Source organism: Stegostoma tigrinum, chromosome 22 (assembly GCF_030684315.1).
Source record: "Stegostoma tigrinum isolate sSteTig4 chromosome 22, sSteTig4.hap1, whole genome shotgun sequence".
Taxonomy (NCBI): domain Eukaryota; kingdom Metazoa; phylum Chordata; class Chondrichthyes; order Orectolobiformes; family Stegostomatidae; genus Stegostoma; species Stegostoma tigrinum.
In genome coordinates, this window is record NC_081375.1 from 36,168,175 (window position 1) to 36,196,138 (window position 27,964).

Genomic DNA, 27,964 nt, shown 5'->3' on the forward strand with positions numbered 1-27,964 from the left:
ATCCAGATAATTTAGCTGGAATCAATGAACTAACAGTAATTCAACTGTTAATACATTTTCCCCATCAAACACAGTGCAAGTGAGTTGCAGAATAAATTGCTGAGAACACTGTCCCTGTGAATGCTCTGAGGGGAGATGCAGCTAGGCATAGATTCAGAGTAAAACTCCTTTCTATACTGTCCCCACCAATACTCCCAGGGCAGGTACAGCATGCGTTGCGTACAAAATAATGCTTCCTGTACAATTTTACAACCCCATTGAGGCCTGTAACTTTTTTAAAGGATTGAATTTTCCAAACAAATAATAGAAATATAACAAAGGACAAGATCTCACCTTTTAAGACTTTTACTGTAACAAAATATAATCTACATAGATCAAGCCCTAACCTATACATAACTAATGCACCAAACTAAAGAAAACTGTATGTTTTGTATTTACCAACTAAGACAACCAGAATATATATTATCAAACACTTTTGTTCAACATCATGCTTCTGATAGATATGCATCATTAAAAGAACTATCCCAAAGTCACCTCCAGCTCTTCAAAGGAGCCATACTAGGCTGAGTTTGTAGTGTTCTTCAACAATCATTCCATTCTGCCTGGGATCTCACAGATTATAATTATCACCAACAGGTACACTTCATTGGATATGTCTCTCCAGCAGATCATCACAGACCAGAAGGTCTAGAGATTCCCAGATTTGACCCTTTAAAGTTGTTTAGCCAGCTCCGACAAAACTGTTATCACATTGTTATTTGTTCCTATTCCTCAATATTTCTGACAGAACAGCAGCAACGACCTTTCTGGCTCCATACTTTTTCTTTCCAATTCATAGTAGCTGTTCTAGTGAAAGGTGTTAAAACAGCCATTCCACGTCAATGGGCTTTTCTCCTGATGGTGACTGGATCACAATGGCATTTCTCTGAGCCAAAGTGCTTGGAGAAGACATTTTAAAACACATAATTGTCTTGTAATGTTCAGTTTTTATACCACTGTCCCCACCAAATGCTCCCGGTGAAGGTACAGTATAAATTCAACGTACAGTAAAACTTCTTCCACACTTCCACATTAAATAATGAAGCAGGTACAATACTGTTTTGATACAGAACAAAGCACCTTGCAAAGCAGAGTTATCTAAGCTCCTTCCGGGAAGATGGTGACAGAGTAACACTCTCCATGCAGACCCTCTCTACTCCGCCTGTTCTTTTTCTTTTGTTACTATTTTCTTCTCTCCTTTTAACGCTCCTGGAGCAGTGATTGGGGCAGTAGTCCCCAGAACAGCACAAGGGAAAGTGTGTCTCAAAACATCATGAGAGGAAGCTTGGCCTGGAACAACTCGAGGGAAAATGAGTCCTGGAGATCTGCGAGAAGAAAAGCCAGTCCAGGAGCAGCGCAACTTACCTTGGTGTAGCTGAGTGTCTGGTGGAGCAGCTGGAGACTTGGAGTGGAGTGGGACTGTTGTTGGTCAGGGGCCTGGCGTGGGCGATCAGACCACGTGCTTGTTGAGCTGCTGCAATGTAACATTGATCTGAAATTCTTTACCGGACTGTAATGTCAATCCTTTAACTTTGTTGTAACTATTCTACTTCTAACTTTTTTTTAGACACTGTAAGTAATGCTATTACTTTTCCTTTTATTCCTGTTTTGTATCCAACATTTATACCTAGCTACTTCTACCTAAGATGGTGCCATTGTTAAAACTTTTCACTGTACTCATGTACTCCTCTGCTGGAGTACATGTGACAACAGTGAATACTCTATCCCTTGCACTAGGGGTGTGGCACATTTCAACTTCTCTTTCTCTTTAATGGGGACTGTGATTGGAAGTGCAGTGAGCAAATATAAACATAAGGTTTGGCACAATAAGGGGTATGAATTTTTTAAAATTCCAAAGAAATAAATTAATCATTTAAGTAAATTAGTAACTCATAAAATTGCCATTAAAATGTGTCAGCGGCAAATACAAGTTTTTTTTAACCACCTTGGTTAAGAAACAGAGCTAAAGCTGGACTAGGTTGCAAGTCCTGATCACCCAAAGCTGTGGGTAGGCATTGAGGCCAAGTTGACTCGGATTTAACTAACACTGATCTTGCTTTCATGTCTGGCAACACACACTCTGAGCTGGCCTTGGTACAATTCATATAGAAGTGGGGGTTGAGTGGGGGAGAAGTGTTAGAAGCATCTTGTCTTTCGGCCAGGGTATTCCTGCACACCCATGCTGCTTTGCAGATTGGTTTTGAGGAATGAAGAGGAGGAGAAAAGTGAATTTGTGTTTGGCTTCCTCAGTCTCAAGGTTCATAGAAACTCTCCCACTCCCCACATACACGCAGAAACACACACATTCACCCCTCCACTCTGTTTCTCCCACACAAAAACACACATGCCTGCATTCAATCCTCATGCACACAAACGTGCACCCTTGGTCCTAAACCGACACTGTCCCATATCCGTACACTCCCATTCCCCATACAAGCTTTTTCTAATTCCAATACATACTCACTTAACCACTCTGACATTAACTCGCCTACTCACGCTCCTTCATTCCCATATAAATGCTGCCAAGTGATCAACAGGCCTGCTCCACCACCTTGACTGCAGCCTTTCAGGGCATCAATGCTTCAATGAAAGGGAGAGTGCTGTCATCTCACAACCTGTTTGCTATCCTGGACCCTCCTTCCGTAAACCACTTAGCATCTCAGAGTCTTCTCCCCCATCTCCCTCACCATCTTAAATCTTTCTACCCCATCTCCTTCACTATCTCAGAACCTTCTCCTCCATTTCCATCACCATCTCAGAGTCTTATCCCCTGAACCAGTTATCACATCACAGCCTGTTCTTCTCACCCACCTACCGGGTATGCTGTCCTTTACAGTCTCCCCCACACAGCAGCAGGCTTACCATTGTTCCCAGTGTCCTCCTCAAGCTCATTGAAGATAAGGATATTTGCTGCTCTTCCAAAAAGAAGTTATTTATACATAGAATCCCTACAGTGTGGAAACAGGCCATTTGGCCCATTGAATCCTCCAAAGAGCATCCCACCCAAGCCTACACCGCCCCCCCCCCCCCCACCGCCATTCCTGTCACTCTGCATTTCTCATGGCTGATCCACCTAGCCTGTACATCTTTGGACTGTAGAAGGAGCCCATGCAAGACATGGGGAGAATGTGCAAACTCCCCACAGTCACCTGAAAGTGGCACAAACTGTGGTCCCTGGTGCTGAGGGGCTGCTGTGTTAACCACTAAGTCACCATGACATCCCAAAGTAAGGAGGTCCTTGGTCTCTAGATGGTTTCAAACCACCAACCTTCTGGTTACAGCCAAATGCACTAACCTACTGCAACACACAGACAGGTGCCATTTCTTTTCTGTGTTGCTGCCCATTGGCTCAGTAGTGAACCGATCTATGGCAAGGGTGGGAACAAAACAGCTTCAGAATGATGAGCATCTCCATGGTGGATCTCTAACATGTATTTAACTGTATTTACAACAAGGCTTGATGGCCAGATAGGCCCTCTAGGAATAAATTGGATATAAATTGCAAAGTTTACTTGAGTGGGATAAAGAGGAATTTTATTACCCACTGACCCCCATAAAATATTAAAAATGAAACATCAAACACCTAAAATACTCAGGTAATAAGTTTAAAAAGGAAGTTGAGGTATGGACAGGAAGTAATGGCAATTTCACTTTAAAGTGCTCAGAGTCCTTGAGTTGTGAGAATGACCTGAATGCTAACTCGTTCTTGTCTTGCTTCTTCAGTAGTGACAAAGTTTGTAGATCTTTGACTTCCTAGGTGACCGGTTGTTTTCCCAAGTTGGTTTTTTGCTGGGTACTGACTTCAAGTTTAGGAATAACAGGGAGTTCCAGGTTCTTGTCTAAATAATCATATTTCTCTCTCACTTCTCCTTTGCTGCTCAAAAGCTGTCTTGATATAGGTTTACTTATATATTCTTGAATCTGTTTTATTGCTTTTTCAAACTAAATAATGCACAGGTAACCTTTTATCTCCCAAGGTGTGATTTTATTGTGCAATTGTAGTCAGTTTGCTGGTTTCAGTCTTTAGATAACATGGCAGTCGCAATAATGCTGTTTTTCATTTATTCCATATCCCAAATTTTTCTCAATCTGTGGTCAGGAGATCACAGCAGCCATTTTTGGTCAGAATGTGGCCTTTTTCCAAGCATTTTCTGTCATTCAATTCTTAGGTCAATCAGGTGAAGGAATTTGAATATTGATGGTCCATTTTTATTACAATTGCAAGAATATGTTGATAAAAATCCCTACATTGTGAAAGTAGGCCATTTGACCCATCAGGTTCACATTGGCACTCCAAACAGCATCCCTCCCAGACCAATTCCCCCTGCCACATGCCTGTAACCTTGCATTTCCCAAGCTAATCCACCTAGCCTGCACTCTATGAACAATTTAGCATTGCCAATCCACCCAACCTGCGCCTCTTTGGGCTGTGGGAGGAAACCTGAGCACCCAGAAGAAATTCACACAAACATGGAGAGAATGTGCAAACTCAGACAGTCACCCAAGGCTGGATTCAAACCCTGGCATTGTGAGGCAGAAGTGCTGACCACTAAGCCACCATGCCACCCATGCCAAATTCAAGGCTGAATTATTTTATTCATGTACAGCTTAATTCACCATAGTTGCAATCTCTCCTTAGAGAGAAAGACACAACTGGTGGCGAGTTTAATCAATGGTTAATGTGCCAAGGCGAGAGTTGGGGTTGAGAAGGCAGGGCCTTCATAGCAACTTTAAGCCCTTATAGGAAATTAATCCATGCTCATGGCATCACAAATCAGCTGTACAGTCACCTAAGTTAACCTACCCATCTATATCATTCTACAAAGGAGTGAAGGATTACTGGAAGAGGGGTGCAGATAGGAAAATGGAGTTAAGATCACGATTAAATCAGACATGATCTTATTGATTGGCTGACAGAAATTCAGGGGCACGAATGGCCTACTTTTTCTCTGATTTCCCATGACTTTAAAAGTCATCTCGTAAATGGCAAAATCCAAAAGAGATCCCTCCAATCACTATTTATCATTCAATCATGTTTGTGAAGTCAAATTATCTGGTATTTATCATATTTGCTGCCGCGTGGCAACTGTTCTTATACTTTCAAATGATATTTTGGATTGCAGATTGGGGTTTATATTTTGTTCAGAAATCAGGGTTCATCTGTGAGTTTGGAGATTATGATTTGTAGTTGGATAAGAAATTTTGATGTTGATTTAAGTTGAAAATTTGATTATATTTAGGTTTGCAGTTTGGGTCATGCTTGAATCTGAAGGAGTTGTGTTTCTAAGATAGCAGGAACTGCTGATGCTGGAGAATCTGAGATTACACGGTGTAGAGCTGGATGAACACAACAGGCCAAGCAGCATCAGAGGAGGCGGAAGGCTGACGTTTCGGCCTTAGACCCTGCTTCAGAAAAAGAAACATCTGGATGAGCTGCGGATTGCAGTTAGTCAGTTCTCCTCCCGGATGATCGGAGCGCTGTTGAAGGAGTTGTTCCCAAAGTGGCCCCTCCTGGTTTCCTTGTCTGTCCCCTGGGAGTTTGATCTGACGTGTAGCTGCCGGTGTGGAAGGAGAGGCCGGGTGCCGGCGCAAATTAAGGCGGAGCGGGGTAGGGAACCGGCGCTAATCCTAGCTGCAAAGTAGAGATGCCGAAGAACAGCGGGAAGCAGCTGAAGCCGAGCCCCAGCCTCCGGGAACGGCTGGACGGACACGAACTGGACCTGAGCCTGAACGGCCTGAGTGAGGTCCCGGTCCGGGAGCTGGTGAGTGGCGGCCGGTGGGGGTGGGGCAGAACCGAGGAAATGTCTGTCGGTGGGCACCAGCGGGTTGAGACCCTGTGCGTGGGCAGGGCTGGAGTGCGATGGTTCCCACAGTTTGTCAGCCTGCTACCACTGCCCAGTCTCTCGTTTCGTAAACAGACGTTGAGTGCCGGGCAGTGTCCACTTGAAGCGGGAGGAAATGATAGAGGCTCCTGAGTCTGTAATTACACGTTGTGGACAAAGTTTCTCTCCCAGAGAGCGGTGAACTTGTGGAATTCTCTGCCACTGAAAGCGGTCAAGGTCAAAACATGGAATGTTTTCAGTAAGGAGTTAGATATGGTTTTCAGGGCTAAGATGATCTGAGGGTATGTGGAGACAACGGGAACAGGGTGCCGAGATGGATAATTATCCATTACCGTACTGAATGATGGAGCAGGCTCCAAGAGCCATAAGACCATAAGATATAGGAGTGGAAGTAAGGCCATTCGGCTCATCAAGTCCACTCCGCCATTTAAATCATGGCTGATGGGCATTTCAACACCACTTCCCTGCACAATCCCCATAGCCCTTGATTCCTTCTGAGATCAAGAATTTGTTGATCTCTGCCTTGAAGGCATCCAACGTCCCGGCCTCCACTGCACTCTGCGGCAATGAATTCCACAAGCCCACCATTCTCTGGCTGAAGAAATGTCGTCTCATTTCAGTTTTAAATTTACCCCCTCTAATTTTAAGGCTGTGCCCACGGGTCCTAGTCTCCCCGCCTAACGGAAACAACTTCCTAGTGTCCACCCCTTCTTAAACCATACATTATCTTGTAAGTTTCTATTAGATCTCCCCTCAACCTTCTAAACTCTAATGAGTACAATCCCAGGATCCTTAGCTGTTCATCATACGTTAAACCTACCATTCCGGGGATCATCCGTGTGACTCTCCGCTGGACACGCTCCAGGGCTAGTATGTCCTTCCTGAGGTGTGGGGCCCAAAATTGGACACAGTATTCTAAATGGGGCCTAAGTAGAGGCTTATAAAGCCTCAGAAGCACATTGCTGCTTTTACATTCCAACCCTCTTCAGATAAACAACAACATTACATTTGCTTTCTCAATTACGGACTCTACCTGCAAGTTAACCTTTAGAGAATCCTGGACCAACACCAGATCCCTTTGCACTTCTGATTTGCGAATTTTCTCACCGTTTAGAAAATAGTCCATGCCTGTATTCTTTCTTCCAAAGTGCAAAACCTCACATTTACTCACATTGAATTTCATCAGCCATTTCCTGGACCACTCTCCTAAACTGTCTAAATCTTTCTGCAGCTTCCCCACCTCCTCAGTACTACTTGCCTGTCCACCTATCTTCGTATCATTGGCAAACTTCGCCAGAATGTCCCCAGTCCCTTCTTCCTGATCATTAATATATAAGCTGTGGCCCCAACACTGAACCCTGTGGGACACCACTCGTCACCAGTTGCCATTCCGAAAAAGAGCTTTTTATCCCAACTCTCTGCCTTCTGTCAGACTGCCAATCCTCCAAATCTTAGCCAAATGGCCTACTCTTCAATTTTTTATATTTCTAACACAATCCATGTGGGGTCTCAACCTGTGTATGAAGTAAACCACATTGTGACAACTTTGGGTCTGATGATCTTAGCAACAGAAATAGGTCTTGCGTTATTGTTAGCAAGTTAATAGTTTGATTAAAGCAGAATGTTCTTATTAAAAATTGCAGAAGTGTTTGCCTATAGTGACATTACCTGTATTGTATGTCTCAAAATTTATGTGCCCATCAACAAACAGACGTTTATTTCTTGTGCATCTGTGTATGCAGAATCCACGTCAATCTACGCAATCATGTCAAAATAAAAAAGCTGGTGGTTTGGGGTGTTTTGAAAAGCATTAAAGTTGACAAGTCGCCTGGACCTGATGAGATCTAGCCAAGAAGCTGAGGGAGGCTAGTGAAGAAATCGGGGCTTTGTTCTACATCTTTGCATTCTCTTTAGTCACGGGAGACATTCCAGAGGACCAGAGAATTCCCTATCTTGTTTCTTTGTTTAAGAAGGGCAGAAGGGATAATCTGGGAAATTACAAGTGAGTGAACCTTATGTCAATGATAGGGAAATTATTGAAGATCCTTAGAATTTACTCACATTTGGAAAAAATTACATTTATTTGCATTAGGCAGCATGACTTGTGCAGTGAAGGTCATGTTTCACAAACTTGATTGCCTCAAAAAAAATTCAATGACAGACGATCGAGGCAGGGTGGTAGATATTGTCCATATAGACTTTAGCAAGACTTTTGACAAGCTCCTTCATGGCAGCCTGTTAGAAAAGGTGAAGTCACATGGGATCCACAGTGAGCTGCTAAGATGGATGCAGAACTGGCTTAATCAGATAAGACAGAACAGAGATGGAGGGGTGCTTTTCTGACTGGAGATCCCTGTTGCAAATGAATTGGAGGAGAATGTCGGTAGTTAGATTATAAATTTTTGGATGACACAAAGATTGGGGGAACTGCATTTAGTGAGGAGGATTTCCGGAGGATACAGCTGGATAGATAAACCAGAAACAGCCAGAGAAATGGCAGATGGAGTTTAATCTGGACAAATTGAGAAGATGCATTTTGGAAGATCTATGCAGGAGAGAACTGTACAGTAAATAGCATCAACATACAGAAGGATCTAAGCATACAGGTTCATAATTCTCTGAAAGAAGCGACACAGGTGGATAAGGTAGTCAAGAAACTATATGGAATACTTGCCTTCAGTCACTAGGAGAGATTATTTTTAAGTAGATGGCAAGTCATGTTGCAGCTGTATAGTACTTTAGTTAGGCTACATTTGGAATATTGTGTATAATTCTGATCGGCACAGTACCAAAAGGCTTTGGAGAAGGTACAGAAATAGTTTACCAGGATATTACCTAGATGGGAAGGTATTAGCTATGAGGAGAGATTGGACAAACTTAGTATGATTTCACTTGAATGTTGAAGTATGAGGAGCAACCTGATAGAAGTTTACAAAATGGAAATGCTCGGCTGGAATGGATAGTTGAAGTCTTTTTCCTAGGGTGGAAATGTCAATTACTAAGAGACAGAGGTTTACGGTAAACGGGGAAGTTTAAAGGAGATGTGAGAGGCAAGGATTTTTATTTTATGAAGTGGGTAAGTGCCAGGAATGTGCAGCCAGAGGAGGTGGTGAAGGCAGATACGATAGCATTCTTTAAGAGGTATCTTGACAGATATATGAATGGGCAGGAAATACAGGAATACGGTCCACCGTTTTCAGTTTAGAAATTTGGCACAGGCTTGGTGGACTGAAGGGCCTGTTCCTATGCTGTACTGTACTTTGTGTACTGTCCTCATCACATTCCTAGTTTAGGTTCATTATAAACCTATTTGTCTCACATTGCAATAGGAGATCCTTGAGTATGAATTAAGGGAATTAGAACTGAGTTGATGGTAATGCATTAATGAAAATGTTGTTTGAGCCTTGCATTCAATTCCTTCTGGGCCACCAAAAGTTCAAGTTTGCTGCCTTGTAATAGCAGCTGTGTTTTAATCCTATCAAACTTTAAAATAATACTTGTATTTTCAGGCAGCATTGCCCAAAGCAACCGTCCTGGATCTGTCCTGTAATTGTCTTGTCACATTGCCGGTAAGTTATTGTATAAGTCGCATCTGTTAGTGTGCGTGTGTTCTGTATGCATAAATTCCATGTGTTCTGGGGTGGGGGTGAAGGTAGCAATTAGATAAACAAGGTGTCATGTGACTTCTCTTGACAGCAAGAATCGCCTAGGTTCTGACTTTATCTTTGTCTGGGGAGGTGAGATTTCATAGCTCAGCAATCATCATGTGCCACCTCTGAGATAGTGTGATGTTTTCAAGAACATTCTTGATCCCTGAGGGAGTCAATACCATCAGGGGAGGGAGAAGGGAGAGCTGGTACAAATATACATTCCTCACTCAGAAAAACACCTTCAGGAGAGGGAGAGAGATCATTGACTTAGAAAAAAATGTTGTAATATGGTAATACCCTTGTGTGATTGTCATGGGATGCAGCATCCTGACTACAGCCTGTTCATGAAAATTCAGTTTTTACAAACACCAGAAAGTAGTCTGAGTACAATGCGTTTAGGGCAGCACAGTTGTTAGCACTGCTGCCAGGGACCCTGGGTCGATTTCAGCCCTGGACGACACTCTGTGTGGAGTTTGCGCACTCTCCCCAAGTCTGCATGGGTTTCCTCCAGGTGCTCCGGTTTCCTCCCACAGTCCAAAGACGTGTGGTTTAGGTGAATTGGCCATGCCATAATTGCCTGTAGTGTTCAGGGAGGTGTAGATTAGGTGGGTTATAGGGGGATGGGTCTGGGTCTGGGTGGGACGCTCCGAGGTCCAGTGTAGACTTGATGGGCTGAAGGGCCTGTTTTCACTGTAGGGATTCTATGAATGTGATGCATTCAGGACATATCTTCAATGGGTCAAAATAAATGAGAATAACAGAGTGAAAAGGCGTTTTGGTTCATCAAGAGCATGCTGGTGTTCATGGTCCATTTGCGTTTCTTCACACTGTTTAACAAACTATCAGTATCCAGTTCTCCCTCATGTTCATGTAATGTTTAAAGCTTCAAAACTGTTAAAGTTGTAAAGGCTCAAAACAGGGGCCTTAGGCCATCAAGTCTATCTGACCTCCGCAGTCTTTGCCACTCCCCTGTCCATCACAATATCTCTGCAACTCCTTTTCCTTCAAGTGCCCATTTAAGTTCCTTTAAATCATTGACCATCTCTATTTCCACCACCCCAACACAAACAGTGAGTTCCAAGTTATCACTCTCGCCCCACAAAGATGTTCTTCCTCAAATGCACCCTCTATCAGTTGCCAAAACTTTTACGTGTGCACCTTGGTCCTTGCAGCATTAGGTAATAAGAACAGCCATTATTTTAAGTTCACACTTCCCTGAAGTGTATAACCTCACATTTCTCATATCATCTTCGTAATTTTTTTTAAAAATGACTCCCGTTCCCTAATAGCCTTAAAGTCCACTCCAGCATTCATTATGAATAATAATGTGATCAGAACTATATGCAGCACTTCAAGTGGGCCCTAAGTGAACTAGTTTCTAACATTTTCCTTTTTTTGGACCATACAACATTGAAGGAGCCTGGACTTACAGGCTTCAAGTTTAAAGATGGATTGTCACCTCCAGCACCTCAAAGAATTGTTACATCACTCCCAGGACAGTGCAACACAGGTTATCTATAAAGTTTCCACTGCTGAGTCATCATACTCTCCCAAGACAGGTGCAGCATAATGTTAGATAGAGAGTAAAGCTTATTCTATGCTGCTGCATCATATCGCCTATGATGAGTACTTGTTTTTTGTGTGTTTTTTTCTTCTGCCTATTGCATTGACATTTGGTGGTTATGTAATTCTGTCCTGCGTCAGTGGATTAACTCTGCTTCATGCCCCAATCCAGCTGGTGAGAAACTTGTAGTCGTTAGCTGTGATTTAGTTTTTTTGCCTCTGAGTCTGAAGGTTATGAGCTCAAGTTCCCCTTGAAAGAAATGCACAGGATTTAAGCTGACATGGCCAGTACTGAAGGAGTGCTACATTGTTGAATGTCTTTATGCATGAAAAGTTAAGCCACAGTCTTCCCTGCCTTCTCTCACACACAAGATTTTATGGCCAGTAATTCAGATATCGGCAAAATGAATTGATTTGGTGTTCTGCTTAAGTTTTACCTCATTGCTGTTTGTGTGATCTTACTACGCCTAAATTGACTGCTGCATTTCCTATAGTGCTCAGTGGCTACCTTTTAAATAGTGCTCCTAATGTTAAAAAATGTGCAATGCAATGCACATTTTATTCCTTTTATTCCTCGCCCATGGAGGGAAATGTAGCTGATCCCAAAACCATTCTCACGCACATTGTACTGAGAGTTGTTAATCCATAGAATCCCTCGAGTGGAAACAGGCCCTTCGGCCCAACAAGTCCACACCGATCCACAAAGCAGCACAGACCATTTCCCCAGATATACACAACCCTGAACACTGTGGGCAAAGTGTCACATTGCATGGCAAACTTGCCACTGAGCCAACTGTAATTGGCTGAATAAATTACAAATTTTAATGGTACCTCGTGTCATTAAACAATATCCAATGAATGATCTTTACTGTTGTCTTAAGAACCAAGTAGTGAATTTGATCCAAACAATTTCATACCTTCTGTAATGATAAAATTATCATTTGTTTGCCAAAAAAATGCTTTAGTTATTCATAAAAAGCATTGTGTAAATTATAGTATCGTGATTTGGTTCTTGATATGCATCAAATAAATACCTTTGACTTGATCTTGTTTTACATTTAAAGCACTAAATTTATCTGAGGAAGGATCACTCATCTGGATATGTTCGTTCCAATTTCTCTCCACAGATGTTGTGACACCCACTGAGTTTATGCAGCAACTTCCATTTTTGATTTCGTTTTACAGTATATGATCAGGAGCAGGAATCTTGGCTCAGGGACACTGACATGAAATGTGGCATCCTGGTTGTTGATGGCTAGTTAATTTTGTGTAATATAGATAGAGTTTTGTCTCCCTTGAGCATTGTGGTGGGCAGGTTTGTATAATATTTTATTGTGAGCAGAGTTTGAGAATTCTGATGCCTGGCTGGAGATGTAAGCTTAAGTGAGAACATTTTTAACTGGTGTCCATGTTTCAAGCAATTTCTTGAGCAGCTGTTTGTTTTTATAAATTGTTTTTGTTTATTTCTCTGTCTGAAAACAACCTCTTTGTCAAATGCAGCCAGAATTCTGCAGTCTGACACATCTCATTAAACTTGATCTCAGCAAGAACCAGCTGCAGGAGCTTCCTTCAGATTTTGGGCGACTTATTAACCTGCAGCATTTGGACCTCTACAACAACAAACTGACTAACCTACCAGTCAGCTTTGCTCAGCTCAAGGTAGGCAGCCTATTCCAATAATCTCATACTGGGGATCCCTTAAACAGAAAACAAGCTTTTCTCTGTCAGTTTTCTTTCCCCATCATCCTCTAAGCTTGCAATTAATATTTTATCAAGACCATCTTGTGGAATTGGGAAAGCAAATCATTGTCGTGGTCACTTTTATTATACTGGTCAAACTGCAAACTTTCCTTTCTTGTTTCACCTGCCCTTCAATGCTTTCTTGTGCATGTTTGTGTGTTTTCTTTCAATTTCACCAATGTCAAGATCCAGACTACACTCAAAGTCTCTTGCTGTAACTTATTTTTTCATTTACCAGCCACCCCACCCTAATACATGGTGGCTCAGTGGTTAGTACTGCAGCCTCACAGTGCAGGGACTCTGGTACGATTCCAGCCTCGGGCGACTGTCTGTGTGGAGTTTGCACATTCTCCCCGTGTCTGCGTGGGTTTCCTCCGGCTGCTCTGGTTTCCTCCCACAGTCCAAAGATGTACAGGCTAGGTGGATCGGCCATGTTAAAAATTGCCTGTAGTGTTCAGGGGTGTGTGAGTTATGGGGGATGGGTCTGGGTGGGATGCTCCAAGGGGCAGTGTGGACTTGTTGGGCTGACAGGCCTGTTTCCACACTGTAGGGAATCTAATCTAAAATAAGCATGTAACTGGAGGTCTAAATAACTTTTAGGGGAGTCCAGGAAGTTGTTAAGACTGTGGTCTATTCATTGGAACAGGAGTAGCCAATTCAGCCTATCTAGTCTGACCTACTAGTCTGTGATCGTGACTGATCAAACATTTCAATGCCTTTTATCCACTTTGTACGCCATTGGTAATCAGAAATTGATCAATCCCTATTTAAACATACTCAAAAGACTGAATTTTCATAGCCCTATGTGTTGGAGAATTCCAAAGATTCACAACCCTCTGAGGAAAACAAAAATAACTCCACTTGCAACTTATATTTAAATTGTGTCCCCTAACGTAGATTCCACGGAATGAGGGAAATATCTTACCTGATTCTACCCTGAGTATCCCTTTAAATATTTTAACCTGTAGAGAATATAGGACAGTTCCACCATCAAGAGGATCAAGTCTGATAAATTTCATTGTATTCCCTCTAAAGCAAGAAAGGAGACCAAAACTGCATACATTACTCCAGGTGCAGTCTAACCAAGCACTTATACAGCAGAAACAAGACTTCACTATTCCTTTACTCAGATCCTCCTGTGTCAAAGATTAATATTCCATTTGCCCTTCCAATAACTGACACACCTGCCTTCAGTGACTTCTTGACAAGAGCATCTAATTCTCTTTGACTATCTCTCTAACCGCTCACCATTTTGGAAATAATCTGCATGTCCATTCCTCCAACCAAAGTACGTAACCTCATGTTTTACCAAATTATAATCCATCTATCATATTCTTGCCCAATCACTAAGCCTATCCAACTCCTCCTGAAGCTGCTTTACATTTTCCTCACAACAGACATTCCCACTTAGCTTTGTATCATCTGCAAATTTGGGAATAATCACATTTTGTCCCGCACCTCCACATCATTTGATATTGTGAACAGCAAGGGCCCAAATACTAACCCTTATACCACAGTAGTCACAACCTGCAAATGTAAGAATGTTCCATTCATTCCTACTGTTTTCTGTCTGTCAGCTAATTAGTATATTTCAGGACATTACCTCTTGTCTCAAGCACATTCATTTTTCTAACCAGCATCCTGTAGAAGCTTTTATCAAACGCCTTTCAAAAATTTAAGTATATGTCAATCAGTTCTGTTTTATCAATTTTATTAGTAACATCTTCAAATAAAACTCAAGTTCATCAAACATGATTTCCCATTCACAAATCCATGCTGACTATGGCCACGCAAATCATTGGTATCCTTGTGTCTGCTTTGTCACGTCCTTTATAATAGATTATAGCACAGTTCCTACTACTGATGTAACGCTAACAGGTCTGTATGTTTGCAAAAACTAATACCCATCAATCATCCAGTCCCTCAAATCTTTCATTCTCCCTTAACTTGTACTATACTCTTTGTCCCCAACCAACCTGGAATGTCCAGTTCACAGCTGCTGTTAAAACAAATATCTAAACTCTGCATGTACCTAGATCCCTGAAAGTTGCCACCCAGGTTGTTAGTACTGTTAAGAAGGCTTACAGTGTGTTAGGTTTTATTGGTGGAGGGATATTGCGCACAATTCTGATCGCCCCATTACAGGAAGGATGTGGAAGCATTGGAAGAGGTGCAGAGGAGATTTGCCAGGATGTTGCCTGGTCTGGAGCGAAGGCCTTATGAAGAAAGGCTGAGGGACTTGGGTCTGTTCTCATTGGAGAGAAGAAGGCTAAGAGGGAATTCGGTAGAGACATTCAAGATGATTAGAGGATTAGATCGGGTGGGCAGTGAGAGTCTTTTTCCTAGGATGATGATGTCAGCTTGTACAAGGGGGCATAGCTACAAATTGAGGGATGATTGATTTAAGACAGATGTCAGAGGCAGGTTCTTTACTCAGAGAGTGGTAAGGGCGTGGAATGCCATGCCTGCCAATGTAGTTAACTCAGCCACATTAGGGGCATTTAAACAGTCCTTGGATAAGCATATGGCTGATGATGGGTTAGTGTAGTGGGATGGGCTTAGATTAGTTCACAGGTCGGTGCAACATCGAGGGCTGAATGGCCTGTTCTGCGCTGTATTGTTCTATGTTCTATGTTCTAAACTCTGCATGTTTCTGAAACTCTCACCAATATCTTTAATGCTTCTAGACTTAACTACTCTAGAGAGGCCAGCCTCTTCCATTCTACCACCTGCAAGCTTGAAGTCAACTAAAACTATACTGCTTGCATTCTCGTTCACACCGAGTTCCATTTGCCAATCACCTCAGCCGGTCCTGATCTTTATTTTTATTTATTGAGAGCATGAGGGCACTGCACTGCTGGCTAGACCAGCATTCATTGCCCATCCATAATTGCCCAGAGGGCAGTTATGAGTCAGCCACATTGCTGTGGTTCTGGAGTCACTTGTAGGCCAAACCAGAAAATGATGGCAGTTTCCTTCCCTCAAGGACATCAGTGAATTGGAAGGTTTTTTTCCACCAACCAACAATAATGGTGACCATGAAACCAGATCTTTGGGGAAGAATGTTGTGGAAACTATATGAAAAGCTGTGACACAGGTTGTCATTTGTAATTTTTGCTAAGAGCTCTTTTGACAGGGTAGCAGGGGTGGAAAGATTAGAGAGATTCAGATATGGAGTTGTGGAAAAGACAGGTGCAAATTTGGGAGGTGCTAGCATATTTGATGAAGAAAGAGAGGTTGGAGTTGGGATGATAGTTAGCATGGCCTGTTGGTGATTATTTGAGGAGAGGGTTGATATGGCAGACTTGAAAGAGAGGGAAACATTAAAAATACCAACCAACATGGGAACCGTTGAAGTATGTTGCCTGGTCAGCAATTTAGTGGAAATATAATGAAGTAGCGAGTTTTGAGAAGATTTGTAGCTCAGGTTGAGGTTCTGGATGTGAGGTTGCTCGCTGAGCTGGAAGGTTAGTTTTCAGATCTACAGATCATCTACAAAATACCTTGCAAGAACTGTGACAAACACTACATTGGACAAACTGGCAGGAAGCTAGCCACCAGGATACATGAACATCAACTAGCCACAAAACGACATGACTCACTATCACTCGTATCCTTACATACAGATAAGGAAGGACACCACTTTGATTGGGACAACACATCCATCCTAGGACAAGCCAAACAGAGACATGCACGAGAATTCCGAGAAGCATGGCATTTCAACCGGAACTCCATCAACAAACACATTGACTTGGAGCCAATCTACCATCCCCTGAGAAAAAGAATAGGAAATGACATCACCAACCCAAGGAAACCTAACCAGATAAATAGAAAGCGGGACATAACACCAGCGCTTCGTCGGAGGCTCACTGATGATGTTACCTAGAATGGTGACGAAACGTCTGAAAACTAACCTTCCAGCTCAACGAGCAAACTCACATCCATATAATGAAGTTGCAGAGTTAGGACTGATGAGTAAGTTGAGGTTTGAGTGAAAGAGCTGAGACAAAGAAACTGGAGAAAGACACCACTCAGGGCTAGGACTGGGGAACAGACTAAGAGATTTAGCCAAATGGGCTAGGATAAAGGAGGAAAGTGACATAGAGAGCTGATCACTTGCGGCAAAGATATGCTTGATTCCACACACTTGTTGGTAGTGAGGGTGGATGAGGACAGAGGTGTTTAAGATGACCTTATACGATACAGGAAACAACTGGGGGTTATCTTTGTAGTTTGAGACAATCCTGGAATCATTAGGCCAGTAAACTGCCATATCCTTTTAAATTTGTATCCATTTAACTTGAAGTAGTGTACATGACCATTCCATGAGAAGGAGAAATTATTCAATTTGGGACCAGGTTATAGAAGATTGAGATAAATGCTTCAGTTCAGCTAAACAGTTAGGATTTTCAAATTGCAGTTGTAAGTGAATTGGAGAATAGTGTTTTTTTTTTCTGGAAAGAACACGAGGATGTAGAGTTGAGGGAACGCAGGTTGTGAATTGTCAGCAATTAGTTTATCTGGGATTGAGTAGTGTAATCATATGAGTTGACAAAATCAAGGTGGTTTATATGGATTGAGGATTTTAATACCGATTACCTCATCCTCAGCACTTATTCCTTGTCGTAGTACTAGAAGTAAGTACCTATTTGTGTCACTAGGATAGAGCCTTGTGCTATGTGTGAATATATGTGATGATTGCATCTCTTCTAGCAATGTACTTCATGCTCAACCTCAGTAAACCAATCCCTACAATGCTTTTGTGACAGTTTTACCCCTTTTGTACCAATGAACATGAGGTTTCCGAATGCTAATTAGTAGCACTGTTGTAATTTTTAGAAAGGAAGCACATTGGTTTATGCAGTCTCACTTGGATCTTGGCATTTTTGTTTAGACAATCAAAATCTGATGCTTCACTGAGAGTTTCTGTCTCTGAAATATGCTGCCTCAAGTTTGATACAAGGATGGATCTAGTTCTGTCTTCTGAAAGCCAGGGAATACGCTGTGGTGAAAGGACAAAGGGCATGATTTGTCATCAAAGAAAAAATGATCTTGTGTTATAGAGCACCTTCCCCCATCTCATACCTTTGCAAAACATTTTGCAAGCAATTAAGTACTTTTGATACAATTGCATGTAATTTATGAAATCTGCCATTTAATTTGTTCACAGCAAGTTCCTACAGAAAGCAGTGAGGATAACTGATTACCTTTTCTCTCTCCAGAACTTGAAGTGGTTGGATTTAAAAGGAAATCCACTTGACCCATTGCTTGAGAAGGTGGCAGGTGACTGCCTAGATGAGAAGCAGTGCAAGCAGAGTGCAGCCAATGTAAGTCGCAGGATTTGTTCTCACAATAAAGATAATTTGGTATCAGTTTCCACTTAATGGCATCGTACAACTAGAAGTTTCACTTAAATGTGCAGATGGGCTAAGAGAAACCATTGTCTAATTTTGAAAGACGCTTTCAGGTGTTTTGTAAAAGCTTGTACATATGCACGACAGGACTGGTGAAAACACTAATCTGTGGTGTTGATATTTCGAATAGTGGCTTCCAATATAAGGGATATAGGTCTGTCACTATTTGATAATTGGTGTACACCAGTGCTGCTGGGGCTACTGTTACAGTACAGATTAGATAACTGTATAAAACTGGAGTATAGAACTGATAGATATAGATGCATTACTATATAATTGATAGCCACAGGTTTCTCACTGTTCTACACTGGAATATGTTACTGGTGGATGCAATAACACTGGGTACAGTATTGGTGTGTACAGATATAAAGCCTGTTGCAATTCCTGTAAAGGCTGAGCATGTTTTCCAAAGTATTTCCAGCAACCAACAGAAATAACTAAAATGTTTTCAGGCTGTAGCTAAAGCAAAACAACATGTCAAACTTTGCTGTATTAGTTGTCTGTTGAGCAAAGTTTTTAAAAACAAGAGTTCCACAAGAATAAACCGTTGCAATCAACGTATACAACGTACTGTTCTGAGGAAGGGTCACCGGACCCACAACGTTAACTCTGTTTTATCCTTCACAGATGATGCCTGACCTGCTGAGTTTATCCAGCAACTTTCTTTTTGTTCCTGATTTACAGCATCCGCAGTTCTTTTGGTTTTCAGTCGATATACACATCTTCCATCTCCTCCTGTGCATCATACTTCTGATAGAATGTGCCCACACAAGACTGAGTTCCAATTTACTGCTGGCTTTCCAGCAGGCTCATTTCTCCTTCCCATGCCAGATCAAATCTTCCATTGTCCATCAGAAATCATTGAGTTCAACCTAAGTGTTTCCAGAAATTGCTTTCACTTGCAAAGACTATTTTGGTGACTCCTTGTTCCTTAAATATCCAAGATCCCGTTAATATTTCCTTGTTTGTTTCTATAGAAAACCAACTTTTGCAAGCATCTTGATTAGACATTAATACAACTGGTTATCTGCTCTGCATAACAGTAATTGCTTGTGTATCTGTCTATCTTTCTGTATGTATATGTCTTTCTCCAAACAGTAGCTGCTCCTTTCTTCTGTATCAAGATGTGAAAACTTTTATTTCGATTTCAAATGTATCTCTCTTTCCATGATAGTTCAATCAGATGAGCTTGCCCCTGAGCAGAGATTTAGAATGATAACCCATTCCCCCACCCAGAACATTTCAGTTTCACCTGAGATTGCACTTTAAACATCTCCTTTAAGCATCTTATAAAGTCCAATGGTCAGAATACACTGGGATACAGTACTAGTGATTTGTAACTGTGGCACTGTACTAATCTTGTATGTCAGTAAGATTAGTGAAAAACATACTTGAACATTTTAAGTCTTCATGAATATGCACTGATCAAGATATGTCAGGGTTGCTGTACATGAAACTGGTGTGCAGATCCAATACCGTGGTGATCCAATTTCAAGGAAATCAGTTGTTAACTTTGTTTTCACTGTTGGATATTGCAGGTGCTGCGGCACATGAAAACCATTCAGTCTGAACAAGATCGTGCAAAACAGCGACGGCTGCTGTTTGAAAGAGGTAAGAGTTGAGATGACAAAAACAAATCCAAGTATAGGGCTACTGAGAGTGGAATTGTATTAGTCTCAAGTTTAAGCAAGCTACAGCCTTTTCCAGTATTGATTTGTGTTTGGGCCTTTTTCAGCTATCTTGAAGTTTACAGACTCTGAGAGGATGGAGGTAACTCCGTGTCCGTTCGCTGTTACAATCAAGAGTCTGACTTAAGGGTTCTGATGTAAACCTAGCCTTATTTTCAGTGGACTTTCACACAAGTATCATAGGGTAACCTTACACAGGATAACCTTTCATTGTGTTATTCCTTCCATACCTTGGAGTGCTGGCATCAGTTGTCACATACCAGGTAAGATCAATAAACTCAACACAGATCTAAGATTAAATTTGGCATCTTCCTATTCACTGTCGTGACCAGCTGAGCCGCCTGGAAGTGGAAGAAACAAATTTCAAGAGTCTGTCAGGTATTGCTATATCCTGTATTCCAGCATTGTATTGGTGCTGCATTTGTTCTGCTTTGTAACTGTCAGTCACATGGAATAAGCTAGTTAGACAAATTGAACTGGTTGTATGTTGTAAATTCTGACACAAATGAAAGCTATCTTAATGCAAAATAATTTTTTGCATTCCACTGAATGACTGAAAATACATTTTATAGTGCTGTGAGGATAAATGCAACCTGTTGTTCATATGGGGGATACTGTTTACTGTTCAGCAAAATGGGTACAGAAAGAATTCAGTGGCACAGGCAATGTATTTGGAATGTAGTTTTATCTGTTATGAATTTAAATTCAAAGTGCAACCACTTGAGCTTGGAGTCCTTTACCAGCTCTCCCAGGTTTTTAATCAATGATTAAACAGGTACCACAGTCTGAGAACAGGAAACCTGACCTGTCTCAGGGAAAGCAACTGGCAGTTGGTCTGAATAATGTTCAGAGCACTGTGAATGGATGAGTAATTTTCACTTCACTGATTGAAGAGATGGATTATCTCACAGGCTGACATTTTTAAAATGTCTAGAACTTGGATGCCTGGCTTCATGATTAGCCAAAGCAGTTCACAATCAGCTATTTCTGAACTGTACTCATTGGCTGCAAGTTATAACAATGCGAACACTACACTACCAGCGAATTTGACATGAGCTGAGGAATAGATTCTAGCAAGGATATTGCAGGAACCGATTTATCTATTGCTGTGGGGTGCATTATGTCAATAAGAGAACACAGACAGGATCTTGGTTTGACATTTTATTGTAAGTTCAGCACTTCCAGTGGTATGCCTTTCCTTGCCCGGCACTTACATGTTAGTTTATGTTACGTGTTTAAGTCTGGCGTAGACTTGAAACACCTGACGTCAGAGTCCAAAAGTGCTAGCAGAGTTTTATAGAGAGAGAGTATAAAGTAAAATCAGAAAGTTTTAACTGCCACCTTTATACCTAAAAATGTTGTTGCAGAGTTGGAGAAAAAGCGTGAAGCAGCATTACGGGCTAAGGAAGCAATAGAACGAGACCTGCGTAAACGAGAGAAAATGGAGGAGAAGGAGAGGCGCAGGAAGGAGTATGATGCACAGAAATTACAAAGGTTCAGTCAACCAAAGGAGGAAAAACCTACAAATACATCAGAAAGTAAGTGAAGGGTTTAAGGTCAGTAGGTGGCGAACTCTTACAGAATTGGATCTGCTCCATGAGTTATGAGAATGTACTAGAAATGACCAGGTCAATGCAAGTTAATCATTCTCTAGTTCTAAACTTTTGTAAATTAGAATCACTTACTGATTCTTTACTCATTCATGAATTTAGCATCATTGTCTCTTGTCCTTTTGCAAGAAATTTGATTATTTATTGGATGTGATTTCATGAGTATCAAAGACTTCCACTGCAATAGCTGTTCCACTAGTATGACATTTGAAAGGCTTAGCTCCTGTTTGTGTACTTGGACACTGCATTCTAAATATTTGCAGGCATATCATGAAGGAAAAATCTGTAAGATTAGTTTTTTAACTAGTAATAAGATTGCCGGTATTAGAACATAGAACACAGAACATAGAAAAGTACAGCACAGTACAGGCCATTCGGCCCACGATGTTGTGCCGTGGAATAATCTTAATCCAAAAATAAAATAATCTAACCTACACTCCCCTCAATTCACTGCTGTATGTGCATGTCCAGCAGTCACTTAAATGTCACTAATGACTCTGCTTCCATGACTTCCACTGGCAAAGTATTCCATGCACACTCAACTCTCTGGGTGAAGGACCTACGTCTCCTCTTGAGGGATGAATATGCCAAAGTGGGTTCTCGATCCTAATGTCAATGGAACAATATCTCCTATCTACTCTGACCTGAACTTTGTTGATTTTGAACATCTGAGTAGAAGTCCCTTTTAACTTTAAACAAAAGCAAATACAGTGGATCCTGTAAAGCTGATTTAAAAGCATAAAATGTTAGAAATATTTGAAGTTCTGAAGAAGAATCATAATTGATTCTAAATTTTAACCCTGTTTCTCTCTCTGTATAGATGCTGTCAGAGTCCACTGAGTATTTCCAGCACTTTCTGTATTTTACTCCATGTTATCTCTCCAAGCAGAATAACTCCAGTTTCATCAAATTATGTGTACAAAGTTTCTCATCCTTAGACCATTCTTATGATCTTTTCTGTATTAGACATCTTTTCTAATGTCTTCATATCCTTCCTGGTGGTATCCAGAATCAGTATTTTTATATAGGTTTGTCATAATTTTATTGTTTTTGTACTCGCTGTACCTGTTCATAAAAGTCTAGGACACCTTGAGTTTTATTGATCGTTTTCTGAATCTGCCCATCACTTTGACTTGTACACACATTCTTCAGGCTCCTCCTCTGTTCCTGCACCCTCATTAGAATTGTACACTTTCTTTTATATTGCCTTTTCCCCCATTCTTACAACCAAAACAAACACACCCCCCTGCATCAAATTTAATCTGCTAATTTTACCACTGTCTTCCATTTCTAAGTCTACAAACTTTAAAATTGTGCTGTCTGCAACTAGGTCTAGTTACTGATATTATCATGAAAAGCAGGGTCCCTGACAACCTGCTGGGAAACCCTGCTCTATAACTTGCCCTCATTCTTCAAAAAACTGTTCACAAGTACTCACTTTTCCTGTCACTTGGTTAACTTCATGGTGCTCCATGAACTCTAATTTGCTGCCCAGATTGGCTAGTTTCCACTGGTAGCAGAGGGCACAAATTTAAGATGATCTCAAAAAAAAATAAACAGGAATCAAGAGAAAAACTTCTTTACATGAAAACCGATGTAGCCCTGTCCTAGAAAAGAATACACAAATTATCTTTTAAAGGGAAATCGATTTTTACTTAACAATAAATCTTAACTGGCAGGGGGTATGCGTGAGAGAGTAGGTTATAACAGGAAAACCATCGGTGCAAATATGTCAGGTCAAATGTTTTCACAACGGAGGGAAATTTGACAGGAGGCAAACCTCTAATTAAAAAGGAATGATGTTGGTGCCAGTGATGATTAGTGCTGAAACACGAACACTGGATACCATGGTTACAGTTTAATTCTGCTCCATTCTACGTTGAGCTTGATGACGTACCTAGTAATGATGAAGTTACCTATACTCAGGGCAGATAGTAGATGCAAGATTCCTGCCCAAGAGTTGCTTCTCAACTTGTTTAACCCATCTGTAGCTGCCACTGACTACAAAGGACAAGTCAGGAGCAATATTCCTCTAAGCTGGTGCTCGTTCCAAGGTTCCTTTAGGTTTCATGCACATCAATTGATGCATTGATGTGTTAACTTGCAGTTTCTGAAGTCAGTGCTGCGCAGACCCAGACCTCTTAAAATCACTGCACCAACAACTTAGCCTCAATAGTCCTCTGTGGTAAAGAATTCCAGATTCATTTCCCCATAAGAGAAGAAATACCTCCTCTTCTTTGTCATAGAAGCATAACTCCTTATTCTGAGGTTATGTCCTCTGGTCTAGACCATTAGGGAAAATCCCTACTGCATCTCCTTTCAAATCACCTAAGAACCTTGTATCACGATTGTCAGTCTTGTAAACCTTCTGTGGCATGCCTCCAATGTAAGGGGCCCAAAACTTCACAGTATTCCAGCTGTGATTTAACTAATGTCTGTACAGTTTTAACAAAAACTTATAACTTTTATATTCCATTTCCTTTTGAATTAAAGGCCTATTAATTGCCTTCCCTAATGCTTGCCATAGTTGAATGCTAGCTTTTTGATTCAGGTTTCCAACTACTCCCCTTGCAGTAGAGATAGGGCTTAACCATGGTGAAGAATTGCCTAATTCCTAACTAATTCTTAATTCTACACTGTCACATGTGTTTTTAAGCTGTATGATAACTTGTGATATCATAACTTTCTAATGCTTTTAGAAATTATTATTTGGGAACTATGTTCAATGATACACATTAAATAATTGTTTTCTCTCTCCTCCCTTTTAGAACCAGTCTCTTCTGCCAATCCATCAGCACCTCAAAAGGGACACTTATTCCATGTGCTACTGAAAGTGCTTCTGTTCTTGCTGCTATGCTCAATTGTCACTGTAGTAATGTGCAGGAGAACAGAATTTCCCCATGAGCAGCTGTGCAGTACTGTGAATCATCTGTATGAAGACACACTTCACGCCCTTCAGGGAAATGAGGTTCTCCAGAGGTTTCTACGTGGCATTCCATTCCCATGACCAACAGCCAGGTGAAGAATCACTGAAATTCCTATGGAATTGATTAATTTGTGTGTTCTTATATAGCACATAAACCCTTCAACGGGCCAGTATTCAGCTTGCTTGCCCATCCCAAATTCTAAACAATAAAATCCTATTTCGCATTCACTAGGCTTTGTTGTCTTCACTGTTTCAAGAGAGGTCTTTTAAATGCACCTATTTTAAACTCCTGATTGATTTTGCTAACTCTAATTTCCTAAAAGCAGACTAGAAGATTTTGAGTTTAATTCTGCGATATGGCAGAAGAGGCTTGGGTTTGTGAAGGTTTTTCCTCTCAACTTCTCTAACTTAACTGCTCTGACCTTTAAATCTATGTTCCCTAGTTATTGATACTTCCATCAAGTTTCTTCGTGGCTACCTATCTATATACCTCATAATTTATACATTTCAATCATGCTCCCTCTCAATTTACATCTGTATATATACCTAGAGCGTCTACAATGTGAAAGCAGGCTATTTGGCTCACTGAGTCCACATTGCCTCTCTGAAGACCATCCCACCCCGAGCTAGCCCCCTACCCTATCTGTGTAACCCTGCAGTCCCATGGCTAAACCACCTAACTCGCACATGTTTGATCTGTGGGAGGAAACTGGAGCACACAAACATGGAGAGAATGTGCAAACTCTACTCAGACCGCCACCCAAGGCTGGAATCAAACCTGTGTCCCTGGTGCTGAGAGGCAGTGGTGTTGTGAGGCAGCAGTGCTAACAGCTGAGCCACTGTGCCACACTGCTTGAAGAAATACAATACTGTAAATGGGGCTGAACCAACCTTTTAATACAGTTCCAATGTAACCTCCCTACTCTTAAACTCTTTGCCTTGGTTAATAAAGGCAAGTATCCCATGAGCCACCTTGACTACTCAGTCCACCTGATCTGATACCTCAAGGGACTGATGTAATACATGTCACCGTCCCTCTGATCCTCTGTGCTTCACAGAGTCCTGCCATTTGTCATGTATTCCCTTGCTTTGTTTGTCCTTCTCAAATGTATCACCTTACATTTATCTGGATTGACGAAGGACAAGTAAATTAGAGATAGACAATAAATGATGCTTTTCCTGGTGATACACATGAATGTCAATTTAAAAAAAAGGAATCCACAACATGTGACTATATATCTTTTCATTTAGAACCTAGCTGCAGTAATATTTAAGGCAACCTATCAAAAATATATATATGGGCCTGCAAGACTGATGGAACTGTTTTAATAATTATTCAAAGCAAGAACAATTAGATGTGGATAATATGCTCAGATGGAAGATATGACATTCAGATTTTTTTCCTGTAGAGTGAAGTTCTGCTGAGATGGTTCAGGACAATAGGGTCAGTAGGTTGGATTGAGCAAACCGCCAGATTTCCAGGTAAAGCACCTTTGCTCATTATAGAAGGATGAATAAATCTGAAAGCAGTGTATTGAGCATACTCCACACTGCATTTTTAACTGCCAGCAAGATTTTAACTTTGCTCGATAATCTGATATGAACTGCCACAAAGGAAACATCAAAAAAGAAGTAGGTTTAGGGGTTCAAATCTCAATGTTACTGGATCAGTAACCATGTGGACCAGACTAATGCTCCAGAGATTCAAATTCTATGGTGGCCTCAGTAATGATGCTCATGACACTACTGTCTATCAGAAAGAATTCTCTGTTGCTATTTCTCAATCGGGCTTACACATGACTCCAGATGTACCGCAATGTGGTTGAATTTTAAATGGCCTAGTGAGTTATTCACTTATATGAAATTGCAGTATTAAAATTATAAAAACCAGACGAACCACCAACCATTGACCCAGATACTGTAAACCACAAAGCCAAACCCTATCTAGTCAATTCTTATCAAGCCATTCTTAACATCAGGAACCTGAAAGTAAAACTGCCCTAATCAATCAACAGCCTGACATCATAGTCACTGTGTCATACCTTGTAGCTAATATCCTGAACACCTCCCTCAACCAGCAGCAGGACCAGCACACCACAGATGTATATAAAATGTTTTTTTTTCCCTATTTATTCATTTTGGAGATGTGGGTGTTGCTGGTATTGCCCATTTCTAGTTGTCCTTGAGAAGGTGGTAGTGACCTGCCTTCTTGAACCGCTGCAGTCTACCTGCTGTGGTTTGGCCCACAATGCCTTTAGGGATGAAATTCCTGGATTTTGACCCAGCAACAGTGAAGGATGGATGATATATATCCAAGTCAGGAGGGTGAGTGGCTTGGAGGTAAACTAGAAGGTGGCAGTGCTCCCATATATCTGCTGCCCTTGTCCTTCCAAATGGAAGTGATCGTGGCTTTGGAAGATGTTATCAGAGGATCTTTGGTGAGTCCGGATTGAGTGGTTCTCAGAGTCCTCAAATTCTGGACCCCAGCAAATATCAAGCCATCAAACATCAGGCAAGGAATCCTGATTTCTGACCACCACCCTCCATCAACTGATGATGCTTGTCCATATTAAACAAGCGTTTGGAAGATGCATTGACAATGTCAAGGGCACAGAATGTACCCTATCACCTACTATAATTGAGTAGCTACTTCATTGACCAAGCTGTGTGGATCCTGAAGGATATATCTCCCTCTGGTGGTTAATGCGAGAACCAACAAGAGGTTACAAACTGCAAATAAAAAACTGAAAGCACTACGGATGCTGGAAATCAGAAACCTTGATATCATCTTCACTAATCCACCGTTTCTAGGTGTATTTGTTCACAACAGTATTGTAGAAGTTATAACTGAGGGCTGTTGTGGTGCAGTAGTAATGTGCCTATTTCTTATGCAGGGAGACCTGGGTTCAAATTTCACCTGCTCCAGATATGAATAATAACATCTTTAAACAGGTTGATTAGAAAACATCATCCACCTTCAAGTCTTACTCACCCTCTGATCTGTTTCATAACACATCTGAACAGGTTCATTAAAAATCTCTGGAAGTTATAACTGGGGGCGCTTCTGATACAGTGTTAATATCCCAACCTATGAGCCAGGAGACATGGCTTTCAGTCTCACCTTGCCAGAGATGCGTAATAACATCTCTGAACAAGTTGATTAAAACATATATAGAAGTTATAATTGGGGAAGGTGGTAGCAGCATGGTAATGTCACAAACTTGTAATCTAGAACCCTAGCTGAATGTTCTTGACCATGGCAAGTAGCGAAATTTGAATTCAATAAAAACCTAGAAGTTATAATTGTGGAGTCCTTGCAAAGACAATGCATTATCTTCACATTGATTATATCCTCCATCATGTTCATGCAATACTACCATTGTGGTAAATGAGATAGATTCACACCAGTTCTAGCAAGTCAGAATTGGGCGTGTATGATGTGCAACGGGCCATCAGCAGCACCAAAATTATATTCAATCACAATTTGTAAT

At 41.2% G+C, this 27,964-nt stretch overlaps 1 protein-coding gene across 2 annotated transcripts; it reads left to right on the forward strand.

The window, feature by feature from the left end:
- Nucleotides 1-5,571: 5,571 nt before the first annotated feature.
- Nucleotides 5,572-27,723, forward strand: lrrc59 (leucine rich repeat containing 59). 2 transcript variants are annotated; one of them, XM_048555610.2, is made up of 8 exons: nucleotides 5,572-5,801; nucleotides 9,392-9,451; nucleotides 12,596-12,754; nucleotides 18,058-18,162; nucleotides 19,788-19,860; nucleotides 21,305-21,475; nucleotides 24,316-24,565; nucleotides 25,883-27,723. In XM_048555610.2, exons 1-7 carry the CDS (start codon nucleotides 5,685-5,687, stop codon nucleotides 24,552-24,554), a joined length of 924 nt encoding a protein of 307 aa, XP_048411567.1. In that variant the 5' UTR covers nucleotides 5,572-5,684; the 3' UTR covers nucleotides 24,555-24,565; nucleotides 25,883-27,723. The 2 variants fall into 2 exon arrangements, with proteins under 2 accessions (XP_048411567.1, XP_048411566.1); XM_048555609.1 differs by lacking the exon at nucleotides 25,883-27,723 and having other exon boundaries at nucleotides 24,316-24,701.
- The last annotated feature ends 241 nt before the right edge of the window (nucleotides 27,724-27,964 follow it).